The sequence below is a fragment of the Tiliqua scincoides genome, chromosome 4 (genome assembly GCF_035046505.1).
Source record: "Tiliqua scincoides isolate rTilSci1 chromosome 4, rTilSci1.hap2, whole genome shotgun sequence".
Lineage (NCBI taxonomy): Eukaryota > Metazoa > Chordata > Lepidosauria > Squamata > Scincidae > Tiliqua > Tiliqua scincoides.
Genome location: NC_089824.1, coordinates 223,540,527 through 223,563,836, shown reverse-complemented (window position 1 = coordinate 223,563,836; position 23,310 = coordinate 223,540,527). Strand labels below are relative to the sequence as shown.

Here is a 23,310-nt window from a genome sequence, read left to right as displayed (position 1 = left end):
TTAGTAGTCAAAAGAGCAATGACCTGAGCTCCATGGCCACGTGGGCAATTGCATTCTGTGCTAATTGCAGCTTCTGATGGTAGCCCCACGTGGAGCACACTGCAATAATCATCTTGATGTTATCACCGTGTAGAGTAGGCCACTGTGGGACAAGGCTGATTGATTCAGGTATGGTTGCAGGTAGTGCACTGGGCAAAGACTCCGTGAGCACCGCTTCCACCTGGTCACCCAGGAGGACCCCCAAGATGCAAACCGACTCCTGCAGAAGGAGTGCAACCCCGTTCAGAACAGGTTGCTAGTCCACAATCCATGTTGCAGGTCTACCAAGAGGACTTTTATCTTGTCCAGATTTAATCTCAGCTCATTCACCCTCATCCAGGCCCCCTTGGACCTCAGGAACTGGTCAGAGACATTTACACTTCCCTCAGCATTTGCGAGAGTGGGGTGTTACCTGCATATAAATAGTTGTCAGAGGCCAGCCAACTGGGGGCCGGCTGAGGACCCAGGAAGGCCTCTTGAGTTCTGTCTGCCAGCGGTGGGGCCATGTGCACTGTCCTGGACAGGCAGGGGTGCTGTGGAGACTTGTAAAGCTAGGTGGGTCCTGATAGTGATATGGTTTAAATATAACCATATCATGGGCCTCTGCCCCAGCACCCCTAGCAGACTGTTTCCCTGGTGAAAGGAGAGAGAAATCTTCTTTGTTTAGAACAGCATCTGGGCAGAACAAGCACTGAAAGGAAATAATTCCAGGCACAGCCTTTGATATGTAATCCTGAGCCTTTAAATGCATTTCATTTGCTTGAAAGCATGCTCATTAGCATATCTGGTTACTTTGCATAATTCACTCTGTTTCTGCTGTCTCTGGGAAAGAGCAAGGAGTTGTTTGTGGAACTTCAGGCTCCCTCCCTGGACGTTGGAAGGTCTGTTCTGCCCCCTCTGTTGCTCCCACTGCCATTAGTTCCTTCTAGGATGGTGCCAAGCCGATTGTTCAGAGCAGCGGTTCTCCAACTTTTCAGCACCGGGACCCACTTTATTAGAAGGACAATCTGTCCGGGACCCACTGGAAGTGATGTCATGGCCAGAAGTGATATCATCAAGCAAATTAAAACAAATAATTCTAAATAAAGTAAAACAAATAAATAAGGGGAGATGAGATGAGGGAGCCAGCCCTGTTCCACCAAGTGAATTCTCTCTGTAGCTGCCTGCAGTAACCATAACTCAAAAATAAAAAAAATCAGTGAGATTTTTTTAGCCCTACCCAGTTCAATTTAGGTTCTTATATTTAAACCATATCACTATCAGGACCCACCTAGCTTTACAAGTCTAAAAAGGGGGGGGGGAAATAACCTTCCCAGCACTAGCCTCTGTTTTTATTCTTTTTTATGATGGGGGATGCCGTCTTCTGGAGCATTTCTCGAGCTTCACTTTCATCAGATTGGGACCATCCTGGTAGCCTTGCATTCCCCTTTGCCTGACCTTCAGCACGAGCCAAAGCATGTTTGCTTACTCATCAGTAAATGCAAACATGTAACTTAGTTTCGCTTTCCATAGGTCTCAATACCTTTTTTGTTTTGAAGGGAGGGACATCCTTTGCAATTGTTTTTTGGGGCTGCATTCATTGGATTGGTACCATTCTGGTGGGGTTGGATTCCTCTTGGCCTGCCCTTTGCAATGAACTAAAGCACGTTTGCCTACTTGCAAGTAAACACACAATTTGGCTCAGTCTCGCTTTCCACAGGGCTCCATGCATTTTCCTTCTCAGCTATCTGCTTGTCAGTTTCAGTTTGACCCACCAAGTGGCTCACGACCCACAGTTTGAGAAATCCTGATTTAGAGAAAAACTTTGTCCTTTTTTAAAAAACTGAAGGCTAAGATTCCCAGGACGTTGAGCTAGACATCAGATCCTACATGGTGCTGGTGACTGATCAAGGCTTATGTCATCGTCGTTCCCCCACCTCCACTGTCACTTGCTATCCTGTCCCTAGTCCAGATTCCCTGGAGAACTTGTGAGGAGCTGGAGGTGCTCCAGTTCTCTTTTGGAAGAAAAAATTCTGGGCACACGTGGTTGGTCTTTTGGATCTAACGTAAATGAACATGTAGCAAGTTTGGGGGTTCTTTCTCTTCTGCCTCCTCAAGCAGATCGATGCCCCTGACTGGCCTCTGTGTTCTTGTTCCTCCAACAGGCAAAGATGCCTTTTGATGCCAACAAACTCTACTGCAGCGAAGTGCTGGCCATTCTCCTCCAGAATAAGGACGGTGAGGTGTTCCCCCCTTGACATTCTGTGGGCTGCACTGCCAGTGTTTCAAGTCACAGCCACCTCTGCACTCTCTCACCCTCGCTTTCCTCGCTTTCTGCCTCTGGCTTCCCTGGCTGTTGTGCTCTCTTCTTTCTCACCCTCGCTTTGTACTCTGTCAAGCCATATTGATTTTGTTTGCTGATGTATCAGTGTTAGATGGCTGTAAAAACTGACAGTTGGCTTCATTTTTTCCCCCCTCTCTCTTCGTTAGACAACAGGGAATTGCTTGGGGAACTGGATGGGATCGATGTGCTGCTTCAGCAGTTATCTGTGAGTAATTTGCTGCCATTTTGCCTACCATTCTGAGTTTCAGAATTGTGCTTTGGAGGAGGAGAAAGAGGCGGACCAGCAAGCAATGCTCTCTCTAAGCCTTGTGGTTGGACAGCTCAAAGCTTGACTTTCCCAGAAGTGCAGTGATGACATTTGATGCTATTGTCGAGTGTCCAGACACCACTGTGCAGCCATGGAAGGGGTCTGTGCAGTAGTGCAAACCCCTAGAGAGAACACTGGTGGCAGTCAAAGCTTAGTAGGGGAGAGAGGATGGTGCTTAAAACCAGGCGAGGAGAGAGCAGAAGAGGCAATGTGGGCCTCTTGTACCACCTTGCGGTGGGATTCCGTCTCGGGTCCTTGCCTGCAGCTCTCCAGGCTTCATTCAGAGCTCTCAGCAAAGTACTTGGAGATTTGTCTCTTTTTACACAGATAATACTGGAACTGAATAAGTTGGTCTGAGGCAATGCATTTGAGGGTTGGCAGTGGTTAGAACTGTAGCACTGGGACTCCACCCTTCCCTGGGCTCCTTGTTGAAGGAGCATCTTGTCCTAGGACCAGCAGTTAAGCCTCTTGCATCCTATCAGGTAGGGCTCCATGCAGTCTCCAGAGTCTAGGGTCCCCAGCAGTTACATATACAAATTGCTTTGGGGCCTCAGCAAGTGCCTTATACCTTGCAGCTCTTGGTACCAACCAAACTTGCCCTTTTCTGTTTTGAGAAAACTGACTGAGGTCGTAGACGTGTCCCTGCCATGCACCACTTCAAAATGCATGTGGATGGAGCTCCTGTGATTTGATGCTTCTCAATTTGTAGAAAAAATTCTAGCACTTGGAAAATGAGCAAGTTAGGCAGAGTTATGCTTAACCTTCTCTTCGCCATGTTTGTTTATGCGCACTGGGATTTTTTTTAACATGCTGGGAAGCATTTAGGCTTGGGTCGTGGTGGATAACTGAATCAAAACATGGACCGATGTGCAGCAGCTGTGAAAAAAGCAAATGCCATGCTGCGGTCAGTTTGAACAGGGAAAGAGATCTGGGGATTGTGGTGCTCATTGGAAACGTTGACCCTTGTATGCAGCAACAGTGAAGAAGGTCAATTCCATGTCAGAGGTAATTAACAAAGGGATCTAGAATAAGAATAATGCCCCTAAATAAATGTCTGGTGTCATATTGGAAATACTGTGCATAGTTCTGGTCACTGCACCTCAAAATAGGATTCTGTAGACTGGAAAAGGCACAGAAGAGGGCATCCAAAATGGTCAAGCAGCTGGAGTACTTTCCTTGATGGGGAAAGGCTACAGCTCCTGGGGTTTTTTAGTGTGGGGGCAAAAAAGTTGACTGAGCCTTATAGAACTACACAGGGAGTGGTGAGAGAACAGTTTTTCTCTCACACATGCAGTAGTAGAGCCAGGGATCATCCAGTGAAACTGATTGGCTGGAGATTTAGGGTGGATAAAAGGGAAAAATTTCATACTGCACATAATAATTCTGTGGAACATAAGAACAGCCCCACTGGATCAGGCCATAGGCCCATCTAGTCCAGCTTCCTGTATCTCACAGCGGCCCACCAAATGCCCCAGGGAGCACACCAGATAACAAGAGACCTCATCCTGGTGCCCTCCCATACATCTGGCATTCTGACTTAACCCATTCCTAAAATCAGGAGGTTGCGCATACACATCATGGCTTGTACCCCATAATGGATTTTTCCTCCAGAAACTTGTCCAATCCCTTTTTAAAGGCGTCTAGGCTAGACGCCATCACCACATCCTGTGGCAAGGAGTTCTACAGACTGACCACACGCTGAGTAAAGAAATATTTTCCTTTGTCTGTCCTAACCCGCCCAACACTCAATTTGAGTGGATGTCCCCTGGTTCTGGTGTTATGTGAGAGTGTAAAGAGCATCTCCCTATCCACTCTGTCCATCCCCTGCATAATTTTGTATGTCTCAATCATGTCCCCCCTCAGGCGTCTCTTTTCTAGGCTGAAGAGGCCCAAACGCCGTAGCCTTTCCTCATAAGGAAGGTGCCCCAGCCCCGTAATCATCTTAGTCGCTCTCTTTTGCACCTTTTCCATTTCCACTATGTCTTTTTGGAGATGTGGAATTTGCTGCCAAACGTGTGGTGATGGCCAGTGGCTTTGATGACTTGAAGGAGATTGGACAGATTTACAGAGGGCAGGCCTGTCGGTGGCTGCTGGTCCTGACGGCTGTGTACTGCCTTCAGGTTCAGCGGTAGTCGGTCTCTGCATATCTGTTGTGGGGGGGGGGGAATGGTGGGAAGGGGTCTGCCTTCCTCTCCTGCTGGTTGGTCTCACAGTGGCAAGTAGGATGTTGGACTAGGTGGAACTTGGTTCTGACCCAACAGAGTTGCTCTCGCTTTCAGTCATGTGCAGACCCAATTGGCCCAGCCCAGTCACAGGTTGGCCTGACTGCATCTTGCACTGGCATTTATTCGGGGGGGGGGGGCTTTCAAAGTTGCTGTATGGATGGAGGCTCTTTGCAAACCCAACCTCCTTGTAAATTCAATGAGTAACAGGTCAATTGGCGTGGAGGAGTTGGGTATTAGTAATGGAACAAAAAGAAAATGGGCTGGAAGCTTGGTGGCTTAACAGTCAGGTCTGAACTAAAGCAGCCCTGGTATGCAGCCAGGTGAGGAGGAAATAAAAGAACACCTGATTGAATAAGAACTACTGCTATGAACAGATAGGTTAGGGCAGTGGTTCTCAAACTGGTGGGAAGTTCGTGTAACACTTCCCCCTCGCCCCCTTAGCCCTAGCCCCTCCCACGCAAGAACTTACTGAGGGAGTAAAGCTCCCTCAAAGTTTGAGAAACCCTGGGTTAGGGATTTATCCATGTGTAGCAGCCCATGGGATGTATTAGGCCACTCGCCTTGCCCCCGTCCCGTGTACCTACTAGTGGCGCCCAGATTCCCTTGTTTGACCCTGTGTTGTCCTGTTGCTGAACTGTGGACACTTGCTCAGTATCAAGAGGAGATGCAATAGCCAGGCCCTTGCCGCCACTCAAGGGATGCTACAGTCTTGAGATAGCAGGGCACAGAGTTTAACGCTGGCTACAGAGGAAGAAGTTAAAGTGTTCACAGCCAAATAAATGTCCAGGCAGCCTTAAAAGGTGCAGCTGAAATCCTAGACATCCTAGACTGACTAACCTACTGCCATTTCCCACAGACAAAAAGTTTGATTGGCCTTTGCAACTAAGTCAAATGAAAGAACCATCTTCTCAGCCAGTCAGCAAACCTAGGTGGCTTGTGCCCTTTTGTCACCCTGGAAACATCCAGCTCCTGTGCTGTTCACTATGACAGAGTGTGGCTGATGGACACTCTGTGCTTGGAAGGAAAGGATGGCTCAGTGGCTGAAGGAATGGGGCGGGGGGGGGAAGAAGCAGGAGGAGCTGGGCAGAGGCTGAAAGAGAGCAACCCCATGGCAAAGGTTCAGTTTCCTTCTGATGAGCATCACATGGGTGTGCCTGGGCAACTCCAGATGTCTCCTCTGTGCACAGTAATGCTAGAAATTGGTGAGTGCAGGATTTGCAGCTGGGAACTTAGAAGGGTCAGGAATGTTTTTCAGGGAAGGCGGTGATTGACTCCTCCGGTTTTCTCTTGATGCAGGTTTTCAAGCGCCACAACCCCGGCACGGCAGAGGAGCAGGAGATGATGGAGAACTTGTTTGACTCCCTTTGCTCCTCACTCATGCTGAGCTCCAACCGGGACCGCTTCCTGAAGGGGGAGGGGCTGCAGCTGATGAACCTCATGCTCAGGTGAGGTCTAGTGCATGTCCTGGGCTTCTTGTGGCCCTAAAGGCTCTTTTTTCACCAAAACATAATTCAGGCCTTGGGCTGGGTGCCTGAAGGCCATGAGCACCTGCTTTGGGAGAAGTTTAGCAAGTGAGCCGATCGTTCAGGGGCTTCCTGTCCATGTACCCACAGGGCACTCTGTTCTTTGGGGTTTGCGAAGCAAGCTACACACACCAATCTCCTCCTCGGGGAGAGAGGCTCCATAATAAAGGTGGAACTGTCACGAAATTAGGTCTTCATTGCCTGTCTGGGCATGGCCCAGATATTCACATATAAATGTTCACATATTTTTCTATGTGAACATTTGTGTATTAGGTACACATTTCAGGTGAGGTGTTGGTGGTGATGATGATGAGAAAATGTGAAATCTCTTTTTCCCCTCTTGTAAGCATTTTTCTTTGTCTTCACTTTCTCTGATGAGGAGGCTGGTTTGCTGTGCACTGATTCCAGCTGAATGGTGCTTTTATTTAGAACGCTTAAATTTATTTTCAGCAAATAAATGCACAAAACAAAAGAAATGAGAAGATGGATCCTTGTCTCAAAGACGAGGGAGGGAGGGATGGGAGGGCTTCTAGGGGCCACTGAGAATTGCTTTGGGGCCCAGTTGCAGGCAAGGATGTTTTTACCATCCCTGGTCTGGTGAATTACTGTACTTATTCTTGGAAAGAATGAACTGGTATCTTGTATTCCCTTGATGCAAGCATGGCAGAGTTGGCTTGCTTGAGCACACTCCCCCTCTTTCTTTGCTCTGCTGGAATCTCTGTCGTTGGTGTGTGGCTGCATGCCACTTCGGCCTGGTGTCTCACTGTTCTGAACTAGGGTGCATCTCTTGACTGTCTGGATATTTGCAGAGCCCCCTCCCCCCATCTTGCTGCATTCCCTAGACTGGAAGGAATCTACTTACTGGGGTTGGCACAATTTTTAGGTACTCAGGCTGCAGTCTGTTCCGCACTTTCCTGGGAGTGAGCCCCAGTGGAATTTACTTCCAAGTAGATGTGCATAGGATTGTGCTGCCAATTCTGAACTGTCTCTCCCATTCTGTGACTTCCCCAATTCTCCATTTGGAATTTGCTGGTCCTGAAAATCTCCCATTCTTTCCTGCTATTTGTCTGGTGGGGCCTGCTGAGAGGTAGCCGGTGGGACCAGGCTATTGCTGGCTGCTGGTCATGGTATGACTAGCCCTAGGTTGAGAGGTAGTGTGCCTCCAAGTGTCACTTGTGGGCTTTTCAGAGGCATCTGTGCAAAATAGTATGCTGGCCTAGATGGACCTTTCTCCTGATCTTGCAGGGTCCTTCTTCTGTTTCATCAGTGCTAGAAGCCGGTTTTGGTCAACCTATGAGCCTGTTCCTGTTTCTGGAGAACTCGCTAGAGAATTGGCATACCTGAGTTCTAGACTGAAGAGGACATGTTTAAGATTCTCCTCTGTCCACTGCCAACTCCCCTTCTAACATAAGAACATAAGAGGAGCCCTGCTGGATCAGGCCAAAGGTCCATCTAGTCCAGCTTTCTGTATCTCACAGTGGCCCACCAAATGCCCCAGGGAGCAGACAAGACAACAGACGCAACCTGCGGCCTGGTGCCCTCCCCTGCATCTGGCAATCAGAGGCAGCCTGCCTCTAAAACCAAGAGCTTGCACATACCTACTATGACTTGTAACCTGTAATGAACTTCTCTTCCAGAAATTTGTCCAATCCCCTCTCTCATCCCTTGGCGAAAGCCAGAGATTCAGCCATTCTCAGCAGCGAAGCTCTTTGGGCAACTAAATGATATGCAGTATGCTTGGGAAGTAGGGATTGCTGGGCTAGTGACATTCCATGCTGCCCCATATCGGAGCCCTCTCTTCCCCCCTCTGCTGTAGCAGCTTTGGAACCAAGTTTGGTTTCCCCTTCCTAGAAATGGGCCCTGGAAGGGCTTTCTCATGCCTTCCAGCTTTCCCTGAGAGGGCCAAGCCACATGGAGAGGTGGCTGGCAAGCGGTGGTGAGAAATGATATATTTGGGTAACGTGCAGCATCAGGGAGCTGAATAAATGGCCAGAAACATGGATTATTCAGATAGGAGTGCTACGTTTTCTTGGGGCTAATTAAAGTGGAGCTCGGAAGCCACAGACAAGAGGGAAGTTCCCTCCTGTCCTTTTCTCCTCTGAACACTGAGCTGCAGAGCTAGCCTTGCAGAACTAATTACCCAGAGTCCTTGAGCCATGTAGGGTGGGACCTTGCGTTTTTTATGAGTTGCCCCATTTTTTTTGAGGGGGGGAGAGCAGGAGACCATACTGTTTATCATCCTTCTCTAACCCAGTCCCAGCTGGCAAATAATGACAAGGAGAAAATGTCTCCCTCGATGCTGTGGTGTTTAAAAGGAGTTCTGAAGGACAAAGCATGAATAAACCAGCCACCCCATCTGTTGCTGCTACTGCAGTCCTGAAAAACTGGGCAGGGTGTCCCTCTCTCTGCCAAACGGGGAAGGGCTGTGAGTAGGGGGTTAAACCCTACTCATGTGATTTTTCTTTTGTCTACGGATGGGAGAGGGGTTCCTTGCATCTGGCTGTTTACTGAGTTTAAGTGTGTTAATAGATGGCCCTGGAGATGCCTTGAAATGCTCTTGTCCTGCAGGCCCTTGTGCAGCACCTGGAGCCACTGAAGCCAGCGGGAGCTGAGTGGATGTGAGGCTTTAGCTCCACACTCACTGCCAAAACCTGTTAAATCAACCTGGCAGTGGAAATGGCAGCAAAGCAGCTTGGCGGAGCCTCCTTGAGGCAGCGGGGACTGAAGCCAGCAATCCCAGGCCTGAGCAGTCCGCCTTGAGTGGGCTGCTCAGGGATGCCTTTTGGCCTTATTTTGCAGCAAAGTTGTCTGTGCTGGAATGCCTTGGACATGGCCTTTCCTTTTATTAGCAGCTGTGTTTACCTTGTGGAATCAGATCCTTGTGCCAGTTCACATAATCCAGTCAGTGTTGGAGTCCTTCTTGCTGAAACCATTTTGCTTAGTGGTGGTGGTGGTGGGGAGGGTCTTTGTTCCTCAGTGGACCTTCTTGAGGGAGAGTGGATTGTTGCATGCAGGGCTCTCCTTAGTACTGTTCAGTGAACTCTTTCATCTGAATGGTTGCCAGCCTCATAAGAGGTAAGATGGAGAAAGGCGTATTGAATACTTGCTTGTTTGGGGGCATTTCTGAAGACTGTTTGGGTGTCAGTATCCATGGTATTAAACTGAGCAGAAGTCCTTTTTCAGCACTTTCCTTGGGTGCCACCAGAGCCCAGCCACTGTCATTCTCGCCTCTTAGCATCCTTCAGGGCCACCCTATGGAAGTCGTCTAACCGTAACTCTTTAGAACTATGGTGGGCATAGAATTGTAGAGTTGGAAGGGTCTTGCTTTTGGAAGAGTGACAGCGCATGAGCTAGAACTGTTCAATAACCATGTTCATGGTATTCATCCCCACTAGCAGGGGAAGCAGTTAATCTTTGTAGTTCTTGGTCTAATGTCTTGCTCTCTCCTGCTTTGTGCCAGACTAGACTTCTCACTAGTTTCCTTTTTGTATGTCTCCCTGTTTTATTTTGCAGTATACAGAAATGCTTTGTGTAACTCAGCTGTGCTGTGAATGAGCTGGCTTTTTCCATAGCTCTGCTGACACATGCAAGATAATCAAGTCCAGCCCCCTGCCAGTGCAGGCAATTCACAACCACAAAATCTTTGACTAATGACTTCTGCTTAAAGACCTGTCAGTGGAGGGTGCACTATCTTTCACCAACCATTCCACTGCTTGGCCATTCTACTACCAACCATTCCACTGCTGAATGTGCTGTTGGGAAGTTCTTAACTCCCTGTTCTCTAGGGCAGTGGTTCCCAAACTGTGGGTCAGGAACCACTGGTGGGGGTCATCACCTGATTTTTGGTAGGTTGCCAAAGTATGTTGGAAAGATCAGCCAATTGCCTCAAACCCTAAAGCTTTTCAAAAATCAGATACTGTAGCTGCTAACTACCTTGCAAGGAACTGAGCTCCTGCATTGTACAAGCATGTGTAAATAGGGGGAAATAAATGTTTGTGGGTCTTTCTGGTTATTATTACTTATAAATAAATGAAATTATTTCTAGATCTCCTTTTTTATAATAAAAAAAAAGTCTGATAAACCTAGGTTGGTCCTGACAGAGTGTTTTGAAAAGTGAGTGCTGGTGTTAAAAAGTTTAGAAACCACTGCTCTAGGGTATGCGCTGCCTCTTCCAGTTTGGTGTTGTCTGGAGATTTGAGGAGCATTTCCTCTACTCTAATCCAAGTAATTTATAAAGGTATTGAACAACACTAGGCCCAAGTCAAAGCCTGGAGAATCTAGGCTTCCCTCCAGGTAGGTGAGGAGGTGTTGATGAGCAGTCTGTGGGTGTGTGCCGCAGCCATCTAGCCATGTATCTTAATCCAGTCCACATCCCAGCACTTGGTCCACAAGTTTGTCCGCCACCAGGATGTCATGGGAACCTTGTCTAAAGCCTTACTGAGACGCAGGTACTGGTTGCCAATCCATGGGAATCTAAGCCATGTAGGGTCTGCAGAGGCTTCCCATTGTCTTTTTGGAATGTGATTCAAACCACATCCTTCAGAAAAACAGAGCTGAGGTTTATTTCTCCTGAGTGTTTTATCATAAATGACTGGCAGGCTACTTCTAGCCTGATGGATTACACAGGTATGTTGGAGAGTAGGCTCCCAGAAGATGTCTGTGGGACAATGGACAAGTCATCTCACTGTGGTTGTTCCTGACCTTGCTAAGGTCCTGATCAGCCCTCATTTGGTGAGGCTCTCAGGCACTGGTATTTGAATTTGCTAAGAGATACTTCAGTAAGGCAAGATGAGACTTAGATAAACTGCTTGCCCTCCAGTAGAATAAATATTTCAAATAAAATCAAACCAAGACAGTCCAGTCAAACAACTATTGATCTCTAAAAGCCTGAACTTGAACCCAATGAATATTCCAAAGATCAGACCTCTGCAACCTGCTTAAATGCTGATCAATATACAATTATTTCCCTTGCAAACAGTCCTTAAGTTTTCCAGCCAAAACCTGAACTTTATTTTTTAACCTTCTATTATTTTAATTTGGAAGGTGAAGGAGTGTTGGAAATGATAAAGGCAGGAGAGAGGAAGGGCGTCTGTGTTAAGTAAATTACTCAGCTCATTGCACCCTTCTTTTCGCTCTCTCTGCTCCGCTCCCAAAAGGTAACCACCAGAACCACAGGGAGCCCGTTTAGACTGGGCTCTTAATACAGTTAGTGATATGGTTGGGCATTAATTAATGGTGTTGCACTAAAGGATCATAATAGTGTAAGGAGGGAGTATCAGTCTGGCCTCTAGGCTTGCAGAACGGTGGAGAATTAATGTGTCAGGAATTTTATCGGGTTCATGATTTCTTCTGAAATGTCCAGTATGGATAATTGTTGAATGCTCTGTTGACTGATGCTGCTGGAGGGAACAGAACTGAGTGGTGAAAAGGAGAGCTTGGGCGGAAAATGATTCTCTGGCATGCAGGAACTATTGGGTGGAAGCAGAGTGTACTCTGAAATTTATATTTAAGTTCTATTTTAACTTATAAACCATTTATTGTTTTGTTTGCTTTAATTGTATAAAGTTTGACCTGATCCCTGTTCCTGCAGGTAGAACTGCAGATATAGATTGATTGGCCTGAACAGTGATTACCTCCCTGGTAAAGTTCTCAAGCCACTAATGCATGATGGTAATTGTGGTGGCTCCTCTCATTTAGAAATCCCACTCTGTGCATGAATACTTTTTTTGGGAGATGGCTGAGAGGATCTCTACCTGGAGTGGAACTGGACGTGATGAGAAATGTGGGGTGGTTGCCGGCAAAGAACAGCTTGCTCCCGACTTGGTCCCCACTTCCTGCTGAACACACAGAAGATGGCGGCTGGCAGCTGCGCAGAGGCGGGCTCTCCTCCTCCTCCCATCACTCTGTGCGTGTGGGGAGGCGGCTCAAGTGGCTCTACAGCTTCTGCTGCGGCCACGAGCCTACCTCTGAGACCCTTACCTGTCTGGGGGGGGGGGGGCTGGATTCTTCACATGCCAGGTGCACTAGCCCCAAGATGATGGCTGCATGAGGGAGAGGTCCAGCCGGCAAGGAGGTCCCAGTCCCATGCCCCCTATGTGATTGGGGAGAATGCAACTCCAGAGGCCTGAGGCGTGCGGAGCGCTCGCAGGCTCACCTGCTGTGCCCCAGCTGCGTGGGGGGGGGGCGGGGGGCAGCGGCAAGAGGCTATCCTTTCAACTTTAGGGTTCCTGGATCTTTAATAATTCTATAGAATTTCAGCAGGTGCAGCGTGTTGTATGTGAAATGACCAGCTGAAATTCCTTCTTTAAGCCCTAAAGTTGAGAGGTTGACCGCCCTGGTGTGACAGCTGCATCCTTGGTGTTTTGACATCATGGCACAGTCTCGGAACTTCATGTCCTTGGCTACTGTTGGCTGTGAAGCACTCAGTACTCAGCGTAGGGCATGGAGTAGGTTGTCCCATGCAGGGTGAGGTTGCAGGAAAGAAGAGGTTGCATGGTCAGCTGCTGCCGTGTAGGTGTTGAGTCTGCTGCCTCGAGGCCTTGTGTTTTCCACAGGCTAGGAGCCGGGTGTCTCTGTGTTGTTCCTGCCTTTGACAGCCCATCCTCATCATGCTCCTTTCCCGGAGTCAGGTCAGGGAATTGATCCTGCACTGCTGGGCTCAGCACGAGGCTCTGCTGGCCTTTAACTCCCTCTTGTTTTGAGAGGGATCAGTGTGGACTCAGAAGGGTCTGCCAGGCTGTGTTCATTCTTCTTTTCCTGTTCACATTCCAGTTCAGGCATCCCAGACGCTGTTCTCTCCATTCAAGTTTCAGAATATTTTTGTCTCGAAATGAGGCTCCCCACCTCCCCTGAACAAATTGGGAGTTGTGTTTTGCTGAATGGAGCTGTGTTGCCCATCAAATGCCTGTTCCTTGCGCTCCTTTTGTTGGCATGAATTACAAACATGGGTCTGCAGTGGCATTTTGCAGCAGCATTTCAGAAGGGGGCTGCTTTGTTCATTGCTGCACCTGCTGCTGGCAGCAGCCAAGGAAAAAGCAGAAAATCCTGGGTGACCTCCTTTGCTAGCTGATGTTCTGCATTTGCAAGCCAAAACTGGTGTGTGGGGTGCCAGCTTTGCCGGCTGCTTGTTTTATTCATGTGTAAGCACCCATATGTGTGCGCACACATGGCAATACTGCACTTGAAAACATTGGATACAAACCAGCAGTAAGAGCACTGCTGGAACGGCATGGCCTTTGAAGGCAAGAAGCCACCTTCCGTGGAACCTCCAACCCATTCTCATCTCTTGTGACTGGTGGGTGGCTCTGCGAGGTCTTGCCCAGTCCTGCTGCATGAGACCTCTGTTCAGTGATGTCACTCAGACCGCTCTGTTCTACCTTTCCAATGGCTCCCTTTCAGCTACAGTTTGTTTCAGTTGGGATTGCATAGGAAAGGTCCTGCTGGATTGTGCATGTGGCCTGCTTTGGGGCACTCACACTCTTTCTTTTTCCAGAGAGAAGAAAATCTCCAGGAGCAGTGCGCTGAAAGTACTGGATCACGCAATGATTGGCCCCGAGGGAGCAGACAACTGCCACAAGTTTGTTGACATTCTTGGCCTCAGGACCATCTTCCCACTCTTCATGAAGTCACCCAAGAAAATAAAGAAGGTTGGCACCTCGGAGAAGGAGCATGAAGGTAGGGATGAGTTGGAGACCACTCCCTCTTCTGGAGGGCAGAGCCCTAGAAAGGAATGGCCTGGTTTCCCCCCCCCCCCAGGCATTGTGAATGTTTCCCAGACCAAGAGCTCAGCAAGCACACCCAGGCTGGCCCTGCCCAGCTACCTGGTGGTACGGAGCTCCTTCCTAGCCACTTGTTGTGACTGGGTGACTGCATGGTAGTTAATTAGCTCTTGCATATGTGGATGTGAGTCTGTCGTTTGAAGCTGCCTCTTTGATGCCATAAGAACATAAGAACAGCCCCACTGGATCAGGACATAGGCCCATCTAGTCCAGCTTCCTGTATCTCACAGCCAGTGGCCCACCAAATGCCCCAGGGAGCACACCAGATCACAAGAGACCTCATCCTGGTGCCCTCCCTTGCATCTGGCATTCTGACATAACCCATTTCTAAAATCAGGAGGTTGCACATACACATCATGGCTTGTACCCCATAATGGATTTTTCCTCCAGAAACTTGTCCAATCCCCTTTTAAAGGCGTCTAGGCTAGACGCCAGCACCACATCCTGTGGCAAGGAGTTCCACAGACCGACCACACGCTGAGTAAAGAAATATTTTCTTTTGTCTGTCCTAACCCGCCCAACACTCAATTTGAGTGGATGTCCCCTGGTTCTGGTATTATGTGAGAGTGTAAAGAGCATCTCCCTATCCACTCTGTCCATCCCCTGCATAATTTTGTATGTCTCAATCATGTCCCCCCTCAGGCGTCTCTTTTCTAGGCTGAAGAGGCCCAAACGCCGTAGCCTTTCCTCATAAGGAAGGTGCCCCAGCCCCGTAATCATCTTTGTCGCTCTCTTTTGCACCTTTTCCATTTCCACTATGTCTTTTTTGAGATGCGGCGACCAGAACTGGACACAATACTCCAGGTGTGGCCTTACCATAGATTTGTACAACGGCATTATAATACTAGCCGTTTTGTTCTCAATACCCTTCCTAATGATCCCAAGCATAGAATTGGCCTTCTTCACTGCCGCCACACATTGGGTCGACACTTTCATCGACCTGTCCACCACCACCCCAAGATCTCTCTCCTGATCTGTCACAGACAGCTCAGAACCCATCAGCCTATATCTAAAGTTTTGATTTTTTGCCCCAATGTGCATGACTTTACACTTACTGACATTGAAGTGCATCTGCCATTTTGCTGCCCATTCTGCCAGTCTGGAGAGATCCTTCTGGAGCTCCTCACAATCACTTCTGGTCTTCACCACTCGGAAAAGTTTGGTGTCGTCTGCAAACTTAGCCACTTCACTGCTCAACCCTGTCTCCAGGTCATTTATGAAGAGGTTGAAAAGCTCCCAGGACAGGTCCCAGGACAGATCCTTGGGGCACACCGCTTTTCACCTCTCTCCATTGTGAAAATTGCCCATTGACACCCACTCTCTGCTTCCTGGCCTCCAACCAGTTCTCAATCCACGAGAGGACCTGTCCTCTAATTCCCTGACTGTGGAGTTTTTTCAGTAGTCTTTGGTGAGGGACCGTGTCAAACGCCTTCTGAAAGTCCAGATATATAATGTCCACGGGTTCTCCCACATCCACATGCCTGTTGACCTTTTCAAAGAATTCTATAAGGTTCGTGAGGCAAGACTTACCCTTACAGAAGCCATGTTGACTCTCCCTCAGCAAGGCCTGTTCGATCCTTTTGGCCTGCCAAATCCTTTTGAAAAGAGTAATGAGCTGGCTGCAAATGTCGTTCTCTGTAGCAGTGTTTTTTCAAGCACTGATGTGCAGTGTGAACATCCGGCATTTCAGGAAGCAGCAACTTGGGGCTGCCATTCCGTCTCCCAGTTTCTTTCTACCACCAACTCCCTAGCGTAGTGGTTCTCACACTTTTAGCACCGGGACCCACTTTTTAGAATGAGAATCTGTCGGGACCCACCAGAAGTGATGTCATGACCAGAAGTGACATCATCAAGCAGGGAAATTTTTAACAATCCTGGGCTGTAATCCTACCCACACATATCCAGGAGTAAAAAACATAAACATGGTAGCCTAGTACAGATCTGTCACGTTTCTCCAAATGCAGTCACATACCATGGTAGCATCAAGTCTAATGTGTTTAAAAAAATATTGAAATGAATGGGGACTCACCTGAAATTGGCTCGCGACCCACTTAGTGTGTCCCGACCCACAGTTTGAGAAGCACTGCCCTAGCAGATACTGTGGTTTGCAGAGAACCCCAAATTCCCACCTACCTGACTTCCTGCTCAGTTCACCAGGGTTCTCCTCTCCTGTGGAGGTGCTGGCATTAAATGCCAAACTTGCTCATGGGCTGAATTAGTACTTTGCCATTGTTTGGAATAAAAGCTCCTCACTAGTAACTAGCATAATGGATAATACTACTGGATGTTTAAAAGAAAATCCAAACAGAATGCCCCAGGTATGAACAGAAACTGCTGTGGAGCCTGAGCACAGCGGCCTGCCTGATCCTGAGAGGCTGTTTGGTGCCTTTAGCTCAGCTGGTCTCTCCTGACTGGCCACAGCCTGATTCAGTCTTGGGAGCCCCGTTGCTCCAGAAATGCTCTTGTGCCATCCTAGGCCTGGGTCCAAAGCACACGCCCGTTATCCCATCCCATTTCATTGCCTCATTTGCAGGTGATGAAATGGGGGGGGGGGATATCTTTCTTTGTGCTAAATATGCCTTACCAGCTCCAGCCACTGCCTTCCCCCTGCCCCGAATTGCTTTGTGTAGTGATGCCACTTTCTTCAAGTGGGAATGGCAGATTTAAAAATGAATGTTTGGCAGCCGCTGCTAGGAAGGAGGCAGCAGCAGAATAAGGTGAACCAGGGTGGCTCCTCCCCCACGTTAGAGCTGAAATTTCTCCCTACAATGGACGAGATCATCGCACTACAGCCTCCCAACAGTCCTGGGTGGTGGTCAGGCAAAACTGACCGGGGGGAAGGGGGTGGGCTGGATTTGAAGCTAACTGACTGAACTTTGGCCAAAGACCAGCACTCTTAGTTGTGCCAGTGTCCTGGGCATATCCAGCTGACCAAACAGAGGAATTACCAGAGGAAAAATCTTTTCACATTTTTCCCTTTGGGATGCAGGTGAAACACGCATAAGGTACACCACACAGCAAGTGGAGAGACAGACCTCAGAGCCCATTAGGTGGAGAAGGCAGAGAGATTGCAGGGGGAGTGGTTGAGGATGGGCTAGGAGGGAAGCAGCAGAGCACCAGTCAGGCACAATGCATCTTCTCCAGCCACTGAGAAGCAGTATAAGATGACAGGGATGTCTCTCTTTCTCCATGTTGATAGTTCAGAGGTTTGCTTTAGGAAAGATGACATTAATCATAATCATAATCATAATACAGGTATTTATATACCGCCTTTCTTGGTCTTTATTCAAGACTTCATTCAAGGCGGTTTACATAGGCAGGCTATTTAAATCCCCGTAGGGATTTTTAGAATTGAAAGAAGGTTCTATCTTTCAAGAACCACAACAGTCCAGATGTTTCACTCCGATCTGGTTTCACATTCTGGCCTCCATCCTCCCACACTCAGAGCAGATGGAATAGCTCGGCTTCAGCTTGTCTGCTGCTTCAAGGTCGCACGGTGCCGGTGGCCTGAAACTGGCGACCTTGTGGATGTTATCTTCAGGCAAATGGAGGCTCTACCCTCTAGACCAGACCTCCTGCCCATTAGGTGGCTAAGGGCCCATCCCATCCAACTTTCCAGTACTGGTGCAACTGCAGTGCAGCCCCTTACCTTGAGGAGGCTTCTGTCGCTGTCCCTCCAGTGCAGGATGCATTACAGTCCCCATTGGCACAGTTGCACCAGGACTGGAAAATGGGATAGGATTGGGCCCTGAGCGAGGGGAAACACTTGGCCAGCCCTTGTTCCTCACTGAAGAATGTGCCATCAGGGAGCTGACAGCAGAGAACATTTGCTTTCACCCTGCAGCATTAGGAATGTGATGGCATGAAGGCACTGGCCCTTGACCAGAAAGTTCTGAGAAGGCAGCTGTGGGAAGAGTCTTTGGGGCTGTAGGAGCTCCCAGCAGGAGCTCTGTGTCAGAGAAATGACTTGAATGAAGAGAGGCCTGTGGAGAACCCGTGGACATTATATATCTGGACTTTCAGAAGGCGTTTGACACCGTCCCTCACCAAAGGTTACTGAAAAAACACAGTCAGTGAATTAGAGGGCAGGTCCTCTCCTGGATTGAGACCTGGTTGAAGACCAGGAAACAGAGAGTGGGTGTCAATGGGCAGTTTTCAAAATGGAGAGAGGTGAAAAGCGGTGTCCCCCAAGAATCTGTCCTGGGACCGGTGCTTTTCAACCTCTTCATAAATGACCTGGAGACAGGATTGAGCAGTGAAGTGGCTAAGTTTGCAGACGACACCAAACTTTTCCGAGTGGTAAAGACCAGAAGTGATTGTGAGGAGCTCCAGAAGGATCTCTCCAGACTGGCAGAATGGGTAGCAAAATGGCAGATGCGCTTCAATGTCAGTAAGTGTAAAGTCATGCACATTGGGGCAAAAAATCAAAACTTTAGATATAGGCTGATGGGTTCTGAGCTGTCTGTGACAGATCAGGAGAGAGATCTTGGGGTGGTGGTGGACAGGTTGATGAAAGTGTCGACCCAGTGTGGGGCAGCAGTGAAGAAGGCCAATTCTATGCTTGGGATCATTAGAAAAGGTATTGAGAACAAAACGGCTAATATTATAATGCCGTTGTACAAATCGATGGGCCTCTTCAGCCTGGAAAAGAGGCGCCTAAGGGGGGACATGATTCAGACATACAAAATTATGCAGGGGATGGACAGAGTGGATAGAGAGATGCTCTTTACACTCTCGCATAACACCAGAACCAGGGGACATCCACTAAAATTGAGTGTTGGGAGGGTTAGTACAGACAGAAGAAAATATTTCTTTACTCAGTGTGTGGGTGGTCTGTGGAACTCCTTGCTGCAAGATGCGATGACAGCATCTGGCCTGGATGCCTTTAAAAGGGGATTGGAAAAATCCCTTACCGGTTACAAGCCATGATGTGTATGCGCAACCTCCTGATTTTAGAAATGGGTTATGTCAGAATGCCAGATGCAAGGGAGGGCACCAGGATGCAGGTCTCTTGTTATCAGGTGTGCTCCCTGGGGCATTTGGTGGGGCTGCTGTGAGATACAGGAAGCTGGACTAGATAGGCCTGTGGCCTGATCCAGTAGGATTGTTCTGATGTTCTTATGACGAGGTGTCAAAACAAGGAAACCTGTCAAGGCTGTCTTGAGTGGTGAGTCAAAGGCAAAGGCTTGAATGCTTGCTTCCATGTGGTTCTTGTTTTTGTATTTTGTAAGCCACAGTGGAAAGTGGGATATAAATCCAGGAATACATAAGTCGATAGTCACTGTTCGCTAAGGTCTTTTACCCAATCCTGGGCATCAGATGGTGTCAAGGCCAGGCTTAGCTCCTCACTGCTCAGTTCCATGAGCAACTTTTCTAAGGTGCCACCATTCAGGATATCTAGGAATGTGGTCTCTCTGCAGCAACCTGAATGTGGATTGACCCTGCATATGTAAAAGTAACTTGAGTACCCCCTGTATCTCTCTCCCTTCCTGGGATACCTCCTTTGTCGATGTCCATAGCCCACACTGGGAGAGTTGTATGCATCCAGCAAGGTCTGGTTACACATTCTGGGGTTCCTATTTGAATACAATATTGTTTATATAGAGCCAGGCAGTTCCTCTCCTTCCTGAAGCTCCTTTGACCCCAGCAGCTACTCTCTTAGTAGACCCACTGGAGGCAATTCCTCCTTCACCTGCTCTGGACATTGGCCCCCATCAGCCCCACAGCTGTTCATGGGTCCCTGAGAGTAGTCAGGAGTTCTGAAGCAGGATTGATCTTTGGCTCCTACTCCTGAGTTAGTGCTGCTTTCTGTCTGAGACGGTGGCATCAGTTGGCCTGTGCTTGGATCTTGAGGCCCTCTGGGGGTCAGCTTCCTGGAGGGTTCTTGCTTGGGTCTGGCAGGATCAAAATCACTCTCTACATTTTGATCAGGAGGGCAATTGTATGTCATCAGTCCTAAGTTACTTTTGGGGTCTGGTATTGCCTCCCCCCCCCCCACGATTATGCTGTAGAGGTGTTTGATCCTCCTAAATGTTCTGCTTAGATTCTATACCCTCTTTGACATCACAAGCTGCACCATCCTAACCATGCCCTTCCCTTTTTGTAGTTTTAGTTCAGGGATCCCTGTATCCCACTCGCCATTCCACCAGATTCCCTTGCTCTCACTGTGTCCTCCTTTGCTGCCAAGCACTCCAGCCTCACCCCATTTTGTCTCTGTAAACACCTGTGAGTGCCTCCCCCGCAACTGTGTACTCTCTGTGACTGGCTGTCATGTTCTGCCAAATGCCCCTTCCAGAATCTGTTCTGTCCCGTTTGGGATGATCTGGAACATTTGCACCATCATCCCTTAGAGATGGTTTGACCAGAACCAGATGCTGCTCCTCTCCTGTCAGCTTTCCCCAAAATAAAAAAGCTGCTTTGATCCTTTTTATGTTAAGCACCAGCAGCCTACTTCCATTTTGAATTTGGGGGAACGCAACTCATGGCTTGTCTTGGGCTTGACTGGTCTCAAAATATTCTCCAGTGCCTAGCAAATCCAGACCCCTCCTCTTGACACCACCACAATGCACCATCCATGCATTGAGACGCCATGGCTCTGCCTATCTAGTTGGCTCTTAGTGTGGAACAAGTAGCGTTTCTGAGGATGATCATTGGTCATGTGAACAGTCATATGTGTGGGTTGGCATCCCCTTGGCTGTCTGGCTTACCTGGAGCCTCTGGGCACTGCTGTGCTTCCTGGGCACTGTTTTAGAGGTGTCCATTCGCTCCCACTGCGGGTGTCCTTTGCATTGCATAGACTAGATGCTGGGGAGCAGTCAGAGTTGGCATGGGTAGATGCCTCCCCTTCATGCTGATGAGGATTGGGTGGGTGACCCCCGGGTTTCTTTCCACTCTGGTTCCAAGTTCTGTTCTGGAGGTGGGCTGCACTTTCGGGTGAGGAGGCTCTGCTCCTGAGTGTTTCTTTGCAAGGCTCAGTGGTTGTTGTTCATGGCAGCAAGTGAAATAAGTGTTTTGCGTTGGAGCTGAAAAGTTTTGGGGAGGAAAATGTTCCACTGAAATGCTTATGTTGCAAGTTTCTTCTCTGATAATCTGAGTTTTCAGACTTGCAGTTCGTGCTTTACATGGAATGTTCAAGCAGCTTCTAGGTGTCAGATCTGGCTTTTGCCAAGCCCATGCATGTGTATCAAGCTCTCATGACTGTGCCTGACTTTGAGCTCAGAATTTGCGGGGTAGGGGTTGAATACCAGTTTTCTCTCCTTTGGTGCAAAGATGTTCCCAGGAAAGATGACTGCTGAGTAGTGTTGAGTCCTTATGCTGGATAACTGAACCATCTACCTGGTCCTGCCTCCACTCCCTCCTGTTCCTCTACTGTTTCACTGCAGTCAGTTCTATATTGCAAGCCCCGCAGGGCAGGGCCCTGCCTTCTCATTCCTTGGACTTGGAAGGAGCATAAAAGTAACAATAAAGCTGAGCTGGACCCCCTGTCTGGATGCCATTGATTGGTGTTCCAAGAACCTGACTACAGCTGGGATGGCTTTCCTGAAACAGCTGATTCTCAATCCGAACCTGTTCGTATATATCTGCATTTTGGAATCTGGTGTTGGTTGGGTGTCTGATTGTGACTATGCACAAAATGCAGTCCTCATTTCTGAATTTGCTCTCTGAAATGTCCTGCTTCCCCCTCATTGATCCCTGCTCAGCTGGCTTTGGAAGGCTGCCTAGTTCCTGATGGCCCAGTCTGATTGTCTGCAGCGGTGACCCTGGATGGTTGCAGAGCTGTACCTTTCCGTTCCACTGGCTCCTGTAAAGCTCAGGATTGCACAGGGCCCGGGGATCCTGTGGGAACTGGTACTTGGGAATTGGCCTCATGAAAAAGCATGTATCTTTTTCATGGCCCTGCAATGGGCAGTGCTGGGATCAGGGAAGAAAGTCCCTGGAGTGGGGTTACTTCCAGTGCAGTGAGACCTCTTGTGCTGCATCGTATCAGTTGTGCTACTTCTGCAGTGGCTGTTAACGTGGTCCTGGAGAATCACCACGCCATAAAATAGCCCAACACTTTAATACTTTAAAAGAGAAGGTTGGACATGCGGGGTGGGGAGAGAGAATGGACTTACTCGTTTTCCAGGCACTGCCTGTCTCTTGCTTTGTGCTTCCAACAAATGGGGGAAAGGGTTGGCAGTGGGGGCAGGCAAGGCACTTGTTTGATATAGACTTAAAATAGTGGATTTTTGAAGTGAGTCCAATTTTCTTTGTTTTGCATCACTGGGCAGGTGAGTTATTGAGATTCTGGCAATTCCCGTTAATTGAGATGTTGAACAGACTTCCCCGGAGCCTGGCCAGCCGTTCTAGTGATGGAAGAGTGTGTGCATTTTAATACCCATCATTTACCTTGCCAGAACTGCTCTAATGGCCTGATTTTAGAGGTAGTCTAAAATCTCTGAATGCAGGGATGCAGGTACCTTTGTGCTCCCAGGGGCATCTGGTGGGCCACTGTGAGATATGGGAAGCTGGACTAGATGGGCCCTTGGCCTGATCCAGCAGAGCTCTTCTCAGGGTCACGCAACCAGCAAGACCCTTGGTGTCTGGGCATCGATGGCTTGAGGTATCCTGAATAATTGTTTCTGAAGTTATTCACACTACACAAGAGACTGTCTTCTGTCTGGGCTTCTAGTTTCAGCACTCTTGATTGGTTGTCCCTTCTGCAGCCTAATTGATACAAGCCATGGGAATGAATTCCACCTATTCCTTTTATTTTATTTATTTAGTGTGACTCTGCAGTGTCTGAATGTTGAAAAAAAAAATTCAAACTTCTAGGCCTTAAAGTTTTGGCTGTTGGCATTGGGTAAAAGACCTACCAAAATCATTGGTGCCAACCTTGGGGACATCTTAGTCCTGGTATTCAACATACCCTGGTGGTCTTGGCTCTGTCGGCCAGGCTTCAAGCTCTCTTTCTCCTGGTATTTTCTTCACTATTTGTTTAAATAACCTCTAACCTGCTTTGCAATTGAGAGTCTTATACTAGTGTCCAAACTCACCAGTGAGGGAGGAGGCTCTTCATCCTGTGAACATAAGAAGACCCCCACTGGATCAGGCCAGAGGCCCATCTAGTCCAGCT

At 48.4% G+C, this 23,310-nt stretch overlaps 1 protein-coding gene across 1 annotated transcript in view; it reads left to right on the top strand.

Moving 5' to 3' along the window:
- The window catches only part of CTNNBL1 (catenin beta like 1), a 122,733-nt gene that overhangs the window by 58,105 nt on the left and 41,318 nt on the right, over nt 1-23,310 (top strand). The window contains exons 8-11 of the mRNA XM_066624139.1: nt 2,184-2,256; nt 2,509-2,567; nt 6,191-6,339; nt 13,910-14,091. Of these exons, the coding sequence (XP_066480236.1) occupies nt 2,184-2,256; nt 2,509-2,567; nt 6,191-6,339; nt 13,910-14,091 (463 nt within the window). The remainder of the gene's footprint in view (nt 1-2,183; nt 2,257-2,508; nt 2,568-6,190; nt 6,340-13,909; nt 14,092-23,310) is intronic.